General features: G+C 37.6%; 1 protein-coding gene across 1 annotated transcript in view; it reads right to left on the reverse strand.

The window, feature by feature from the left end:
• The window catches only part of fundc2 (fun14 domain containing 2), a 17227-nt gene extending 10328 nt beyond the window's left edge, over nucleotides 1-6899 (reverse strand). Inside the window, exons 1-2 of the mRNA XM_039766522.1 lie at nucleotides 6827-6899; nucleotides 2942-3092 (exon numbers count right to left, since the gene is read on the reverse strand). Of these exons, the coding sequence (XP_039622456.1) occupies nucleotides 2942-3092; nucleotides 6827-6845 (170 nt within the window). The 5' untranslated portion in view covers nucleotides 6846-6899. The remainder of the gene's footprint in view (nucleotides 1-2941; nucleotides 3093-6826) is intronic.
• Between the last annotated feature and the right edge of the window lie 2488 nt (nucleotides 6900-9387).

Consider the following 9387-nt stretch of genomic DNA (forward strand, 5'->3'; position numbering starts at 1 on the left):
CCTGTTCAGCCTATATACATCGGACTTTCAATACAACTCGGAGTCCTGCCACGTACAAAAGTTCACTGACGACACTGCTATTGTAGGCTGCACCAGGAGTGGGCAGAAGGAGGAGTATAGGAACTTAATCAAGGACTTTGTTAAATGGTGCGACTCAAACCACCTAAAACTGAACACCAGCAAAACCAAGAAGCTGGTGGTGGATTTTAGGAGGACCAGGCCCCACATGGACCCCGTGATCATCAGAGGTGACTGTGTGCAGACCTATAAATACCTGGGAGTACAGCTGGATGATAAATTGGACTGTGCTGCCAATACTGATGCTCTGTACAAGAGAGGACAGTGCCGACTATACTTCCTTAGAAGGCTGGCGTCCTTCAACATCTGCAATAAGATGCTGCAGATGTTCCATCAGACGGTTGTGGCGAGCGCCCTCTTCTACGCGGTGGTGTGCTGGGGAGGCAGCATAAAGAAGAGGGGCGCTTCACGCCTGGACAAACTGGTGATGTAGGCAGGCTCTGTTGTAGGCACGGAGATGGACAGTTTGACATCCCGTGGTAGAGCATCGGGCACTGAGCAGGCTCCTGTCAATCATGGAGAATCCACTGCATTCACTGAACAGTGTCATCTCCAGACAGAGGAGCAGCTTCAGCGACAGACTGCTGTCACTGTCCTGCTCCACTGACAGACTGAGGAGATCGTTCCTCCCCCACACTATGCGACTCTTCAATTCCACCTGGAGGGGTAAACGTTAACATCATACAAAGTTATTGTCTGTTATACCTGCATTTTTATCACTCTTTAATTTAATATTGTTTTTTATCAGTATACTGCTGCTGGAGTATGTGATTTTTCCCTTGGGATTAATAGAGTATCTATCTGTCTCTATCTATTGTGTAGTTAACCCTCTGTACATATGTACAACCATCTTCGCTTTATGCTAATCATGGATGCAGCTACACCTACATCTTAGAGAGTGTGTTTGATCTGGCCAACTATTGAAAAGTGTTTTTTCTTTACAAATGAAATTATTCTTGTGTCCTCCACTGTCATAGTCTTCCTTGGTCTTCCATGCCATTTGGCTCAGCATTACCAAACAGCAGCTTTAGCTTTGTTTTAGATTGCTTTCTAATTGTTCAGCCTCATGATGACCAAACACTACTGGCATTTTTTTGGTATTTATTTTGATTGACAACAGCAACAGATTTCGAATGAAAATAATACACACTGAGAATCACCAGCAGGCCATTAATGAAATCAATTATGCATGAGTTTATGATGCCATAACACACACTTGACCAAGAAACAGTTATGCAGCCAATCATTAAGATACTTTTGGGTCCGTAAAAAAAGTGCTACATATAACCCTGCAATTCCTGTAACATTCACCTGATTTGTCTGTTAATACTCTCAATGCAATGCTGAAAGACTACACTAAAAGCTTATATGCATTGCTTGACTTCAATACTAGCATAATTGGGTGGAGATCCACACTAGTAACCATTGTGTAAAAACACTTTTGAACTGCAGTGTATGTAATGTATCAGCATACCAGAGGCTGGAAATCCACTCTAGAGGTGTCCTGGTGTGGACCAACGGCTGGAGGTTTTCCCATTAACTGAACTTTTGGTGCAATAAGATGGTCTGTGTCTGGTACTGCTTTCATAAAAATCCGTAGTGCTGTGAGTTACTTCTGTTTATGAAATTCAGAAAAATGCTTGTTATTTATGTTTATTCACTCTCAAATTTTAATTTCCAATTTTTTACCTACTTTCTTGTTACAATTCTAAGTTTGTAGTAGTTGTTATTCTTAATAGTTACTAGGGGGCTTTGCCATTAAACAGTGATACAATGAGAAACACAAACAGGTTTTTTTTTAACCTCTTCTTTGGCTGCAGCATCTCGCACGGCACACTTCTGCCATATCACCTACCTCCATATATTTGATCTCTTTCACTTTTACCTTTTCATCAATATCGCATTGAATTTTGATTCTGTGTTTGGAATTACATCATGACAACGCAATGTAGAACTGCCCGTGAGTGAATATCATTTCTTTCTCTCTACAAGAAATGTGTCCAACATAACCAAGCAGGACTTTTCCAAATCTCTTTGCATAAGCTCTTGTCTTGCGGGGCCTCTGGCCCTGGGCATGGTTATATCACTTGGCACAAAGACTCATCTAAAGGGATAGGAAAGTGTCTCTGAAGCAATCATGTCTTGTCTCCTTCCAAGATTTTTTTTTTTTTTTTTATAATTGAGGGATTTTTTTTTTAAAAGCAGTCAGTTAATGAGGCACAAATAAAACTATGGAAATAGTAATGCACTTAGTACATCTGAGCACTGTGGTAGTGATTTATGGCTTGCTTGTGTCAATAAATATAAATTGTATCAGTACTATATCATACTTTAGGGGACTGTGATACACATGTAGATATGGATGTGACACTGTGTGCCACATTCTTATACTTTTTGTTATTTCAACACCACAGAAAAGGAATCTGTGTCATAACAGCAATGGCACACCACCTCAAATATAGCTGTATTTCTGAAAACCCTTCTACTTAAATGTGTTTCATATATCACTTGTACTTATTGCCTATAAGGAAATGTGCATGCGAGTACATAGCATCAGGACATGAGTGCATGCAAGAATAACTTATCGCAAGGCCGGGAACTCAAGTCTCCATTATAAATTGCAAAAAAATTAAAACATGTATTAACTACAACTGGCAAATTATTATAAATGTTTTAATATAGTATATTTTAATTTATTCTATGGATATCAACTGCCAAATACACATAATAAAGATATTTAAATTATTATTACAGTGTTTGAATTGCTTAACAAAGTTATCAAACAAAACCTATAATAATACACCATCTCTTCTAATAGGTAAGAAATTATGGTATACATTACAGAATCATTAAATGGACTCACCAGCCAGTAACTCCTCCAATTGCTAGCTGAGTTGCTACAGAGTATTTTTCTGCAATTGGTCCAGAATTTTGTCCAAACACTTTATTCCACCATCTCTGTCTCTTGGCATATTCTGCAAGGTCCATCAAATCTAACCTATCTTCATCTTCTTCTAAAATAAGAAAGAAGCACAAAGCCTTAGAAAGCATTTTTTTTTTATCACGGACCCCTTGTTAATAAAAACAGATTTACAGCTATACAACACAAAAGAAAGGGGCTCTTATAAATGTTTGTCACAAAAGATCAGATCCGGTTTACTCACAAATACCAGAAATATCTGCATCAGCCATGTATGGAATGACAGTATGCATACCCAACTTAGACTAAAAGATGCTGGACTGGAGTAAGCAAGGCAAAAATGGATCACATAGCCTCTCCTAATGCAAAAAGTAGTATAAACCTTCATGAAATAAGGACATTTTCAAAACAGATGTATAAGTAAAGGCCAGGACTATACTGGTCAGTCAGTGTGCCTCCTGCATTGTATAAATGATCTATTTAATTATTTCCACTTGTGTTAGGGAGTATGCAATTGGTATCTAAGGTACTGGACTCTAGGCTGATGGGTAAATCTGATTCTAGTTCGTTGTTTGACTCTGAACGGATGATTAAACCACTTACAACAAAAATATGGAAACAGTTGTGCTATAGATCTGTAGAAATAAAGTGCTGTGTGGCAGTGTTCACGCAGACAGTTCAATCAACACTCAGTACATCATTGTGGTGCCTGTACTCCATAAGCTTTGCATTTACATACATAGGCTGCTTATGATATTTGTTCACATACAACATACATTTTATAACTACTTACTATTAATAATATTTGTGTGGCTAGCCTTTTTGTTTTCATTATCATGCTGTATTACTCAGAGGAAGTATTTCTTGAGCTCCTACATAAGAAATGCTAAAAATGTTCTTTGTTTCCAGAAATTGCAAGCCAAAGGAGACAAAGCCCCTAGTGAAACATCAACTGGTTTAATTTACTCAAAATCATTCATTTTAAAGTTATAACCTCTGACTGGTTCAATCCTGGGACTTCTGAATTGAAATTATCTGTAACTTTACACCCTTCAGAATTCTATCATCTGGAGATGACAGCAGCCAGAGAACCAACAGCACCTCAGCTAACAGTTCCAGTGGCTGGGCATCTTACCAAATTCATCTATATATTCATCCTGTCAGATTCCAGTTGGGATTTTACTGGCAAAGCTTGACACAGATTGTACATTGAATTATTCTTTAATACAACCCAAGTAAAAAAATGTTAAGTCGTATCATGTGACTACTATTTTGCCACTGTATTTGGCTGCAGTCCTCTAGAAAAACTACCTTTCTGCTGAACCTTGTCCATTTGTGGAGATAACACTCCCTGCTGGACACAGATGACTAATTCAAAATACATTTTAAAAAGAAACAAATAAAGCTTGTCCGACTGATCATTGAGCAGAGGATGCTTGACCAGAGGAGCAGTACCGCCAGAAAGCACCAACACACAGTTTTCAGCTACTCTCCCTCTTTGAAGTATAAAAATTGGGAGAAAAAGAAAGCCACATGTAATCAAGGAAAAGAAAACCATCAACAGGTAAAACAAAGTGTACTCCATACAAAACACCATGAAATACATTTCTTTACAATACTGAAAAAGCAAGTCCAATGTGTTATCCCACTAGATGACAGTAGAGAACCAAAAAGAAGCTAATTAAGAAGGAATCATTTAAATTTCCCTGCCAGAAGCTACATTAATAACCGGTCATCACCTCTGAAACATAATACATATTTGACAATATTTTTAAAATCATTTTGAGAACATTACTACCTACAAATATCATTTACTACTGCTGAACCTCTAATTCTAATGTGCGTAATTTGTCATCTGCTATTATTCTGAACTGGTAATTTAAAACGTCCACCTTCAGCTCAAAAACAAGACTTAAGCAATTTTAGCGGCTTGCGTGTCAGTTTATCCTGCACATTTCTAACTTGTTTTCCTCATGTCTCTCAATTGATGTCAAGGAAGCTATCTACCTGCTTTGCAATAGTACGTACACAATACCAGAAAATTATATTCCAGAATACCAGTTTGTCTCCACAGGTGTGGAGTCTGTAATGTTATTAAAATTAATTTTATTTTAAACAATTTATTTTTTTAAATGACTTCATTAGTCCAATGAAAAGAACTCAGCACTCTTCCTCCACCCACATGAAATGTTTTATTTATTCAGTTAGTTCTTACATTATTCTTAGTGCTTCAAAAATTGACCCAAGTTCTTCAGGACCCAATAATTGAATAAACAAGTTTACAACATAAAATTGGTTGTTTACTAAATTTATGGCACAAATCAATAAATGCCACACCTACCTTAAAAAACTGATTTAAATGCAATGAAGATTTTTGCCCATTAGATATTTTAAATCTAGGACTAGAGGTTGAGCACTAAAGTAAAAAATTAATTGAACGAGCTGTTTTCTGTATAGGATTCAACTGTAGAAATAACTTTGCTGCAGTCTTGCAATAAACGACTTAAAAAATCTTTAAAACAACTAAAACAAAACCAAGACTTGTGTTTACTGACAAAAACAGCAACAGTAGACATACGGATATTTCTCGAGCATTCACTTCAAAGGAGTTCTTAATTTCATTTATAGAACACCGCAATTCTCTGCTTAAGAAATTTGTCTTTCTTGATGGCCCCAATGAATAATCAGCAGATACTGGCACAAATAACAGGGAGTCATAAATAGAAGAAGCTCGTATCTGACCAAAATATTAATGTAAAACTTTCAGGTGCAGGTAAGCCAATTTGCTGATGTACTCAAAATCCACATATTTTACATATTTTCATTAAAACATAAATCGCACCGTGGTGTTCATTTCAGACGCAAAGCAATCGAGATTGTCTAAAATAAAAGTAAAGCCATAATTGCCCTTTTTCTTCTTCTATTATATAGACCTGATTTATTAAAAATGATTTATTTTTAGTCGACCCAATGGTATTTATCTTTATCTCTTGAGTTTTTGCATCAAACATTTTACTTTTACTTTCATTTCGCTCCTAATGCCAACCAACTTTACTGGGTATTTACTTAAATTATAAATTTATTTTTTCTTCTTGAAAGTTGCCAACTCTGGTGATCACATAAAACTACAAATAAAGTAAACTATCTGAATGCCTTCAAATATTATCCAATGTTTTCATCAAGTGAATTATTCAGAATACTCGATTTAAGGCACAAGTTGCTCATCTGTACTCTAACTGACTTGAGGATAGATAGATACTTTATTAATCCCAAGGAGAAATTCACACTGATTATATACAGATTAACATGTATACTACTTAAAATATCCCAGACTTTATGATTCCTGCTTAAGTCTCCACTGATAAGTGGAGGTGCCCTTTGCATCCAGTCCTGTCGCACCCAGTTTGACGGCTTTCGCCGACAACTCCTCAAATTGGCACATTTCCTTTTTCGGGCTCAGATGCAACCTCTGCATCTACCCTGTGCCAAACATACGGGCAGTAAGGTGACTGGGTAAGAGACCACGTAGCATTTAAGTCACTGCCACAAACAAGTAGATTGCTACTTGTGGAAAAAATAAAGAATCCTTATGGTGAGAGTTCGAGATTTTATTCCACTTGCCCACGCAAAACCGAAAGCCTAACAATTACAATAACGTAACATGTATGTATGTCCAGTTTCTTCTTATACACTTGAACGAAAGAAAAAGAAAAATAAATGACTATAATGAGATGTTCCACTCTCAAATACGATGACTGACAGCATAACTACAAATTACTCACAAAGGCAAAATGAACTGAGAGAGTATGATCTTTTCTCCTAACTCACCTTTCCTCTTGGCATCCATTTTCAGACTCTATGCTAACCCGGAAGTAGTAAAGGACAACTACTTTGATGCGCACGCGCACTTCGTGCATATTATTTTTAGCAGTTCGTTTTTACGTCAGAGGTTTGCCTTTTTCAGTATTGACACATCTAGTATTGAATATATTAGTGTTGGAAGCTACTGCTGTTCGGTAGCGGAGGGAGAATTAGACTAAGTTTGACAGCTTTTGAATCTTTCCATTTTGTTACTGATTTAAACTTTTGGCGACATTAAACTACTTACGTTTAAATCAGCATGATTTCTCGATTACCAGTGCTGCACCCTTACGACACCCTGGGTTGAATTTCTGATCCTGCCTTAGACAGTGTGGAGTTTCTCACTTAATCCCACCGTCAGTGCGTTTTCTCTGGGTATACTTGTTTAGACTAATATCTTGATAATGTACATTTCAGGTTCATTAACCACTCTAAATGAATACAGAATTGCCATGGCAGAAGACTATTTTTTATATAATGTGTTTCCGCTAGGTTAGGACGAAAGTTTCCAAACAATGTGGTTCTTCTGTTTAATGGTGCTATAGAATGGCGATGTCTTACATGTTTACTGGTTCATCCAGGTAGGTATTTCATTGTACTCAGCGATAAGGACGTGTATGTGTATACAGTATCAATACAGCAAACCTGCAAAGTCACAAAAGAATTCTAACTAGTGTGGCAGCAGCAAACAGTCCTTACAAAGATAACAAGCTACTTAAAAGAGTCAAAAGAATCCATTTGGCATGTGGTCGGCACGAAACCTTAATATTACATACATAAACACATATGTCAAGGTAAACAAACAGTAAAACAAACAAATTTCAGTGTTGAACTGTTCATCCATTCATCCATTTCACAAGTCCAGTTCATGGTGAGGAGAACATGATGGTTGATATTGTGTTTGTGATCCAAACCATCATAACCACCTTGCTTATATGCTATTACTGCTCCATGTGTTACTTAAACAGCTCCGTCCCACCAAGGTATAGACTCTACAAGACCTCTGAAGGTGTCCTGTGGTATCTGGCATCATTGTTCCTACTTGTCCCACAGATGCTCGATTGGCTTGAGGTCTGGTAAATCTGAAGACCACGAGGAAACCTTGAACTCTTAGTCATGTTCCTCAAGATGTTCCTGAACAATTCGTGCTGAGTGGCATGGCACATTACTCAGACAAAAGATGCCACTTTCATTGAGTAACACCATTTCCATGAATAAATGTAGCTGGAGGGCTAAGGTGTTTAGGTAGGTGATCAATTTAATGTTCAAATGAATGATCAGACATAGGATTTCCCAGCTGTCTTTGCCGGCTTTTGTTCTTTCCACAGTGCATCCTGGTGCCATCTTTTGTCCATTTAAACAACACACACACGCACGGTCATTCACATTATGCAACAGAAAAGTGGATTCTTGGGACAAGACAGCCTTCTTGCATTGATCCAAGGTGCAATTCTGATGTAAAAGCTTTAGGTAGACAGGACCTAACATGAGTATTCTGACTGGCCTGTGGCTACATAGTCCTACACACAGCAGGGATCAATGCACTGTTGTGATGCATTACTCCCATAACCATCATTAAGATTATGTGCAATCTGTGCCACTGTAGCCCTTCTGTTAGTTTGTACCAGTGGGATAGCCTTTGTTGACCTCTTCCAAAGATGAGCTTGGCCGTCCCTGTTGAGAGTTCATAGTTTTTCCCCTCCTCTGACTTTGGAAAGTGTTCACCACAGCTGGCTGTGACTATCCCACAAGCCTTACTGTTTCAGAAATGCTCTGACCCAGTCCTCTGGCCATAACAAATTGGCCCTTCTCAAAGTCACTCAGGACTTTACAGCTGCCCATATCTTCTGCATTCAATACATTGACTAAAAGTACGTTGAAGTCAGCTTACCATCTAATAAACCCCTGACCCTGACTATCCTGTAACAATGGCTCATGTCAACGTCAATTGCTTTCTATGGGAGTGGTCATAATGTTTTGACTCATCAGTGTTTGTATGTATATATACAGTATATCATATAGTTAGTAGTGAGAAGTCAAGCAAAATGACACATTTTATTGGGTAACTAAAAAGATTACAATATTTTTATGTATACTGTATACTCTAGTAGAAAATAATGAAATAGTGGAAGTGTGTCCAATATTGAATGTTGAATTATTTTGCATTTTGTCTTAGATTTAAACTAGAGTGACTCTTTTGTAAATCGCTTTGGAAAAAAGTGTCTGCTAAGCAAATAAATGTTAAGTGTACACAATGCCAATTAAGCCATTTTCCATTACAGTCAGACCTGGCAACTTCAGAAACAGCCATATTATAGGTACACTCACATCATGTATATCAGGTGACCAAAACACAGACATGTGGTGTTTGTGAAGTGGGAGGAAGGCAGAGAATACTAAAGCAAACATGGGAAGATTGTGCAAACTCTGTTCAGTGACCAGAAATGAAACCCAGAGTTCTGGATCTGTGAGGCAGCAGCACGAACCATTTTACTTCCCTATAACATCAGGCATTTTAGCTCAATAAA

The sequence above is a fragment of the Polypterus senegalus genome, chromosome 10 (genome assembly GCF_016835505.1).
Source record: "Polypterus senegalus isolate Bchr_013 chromosome 10, ASM1683550v1, whole genome shotgun sequence".
Taxonomy (NCBI): Eukaryota; Metazoa; Chordata; class Cladistia; order Polypteriformes; family Polypteridae; genus Polypterus; species Polypterus senegalus.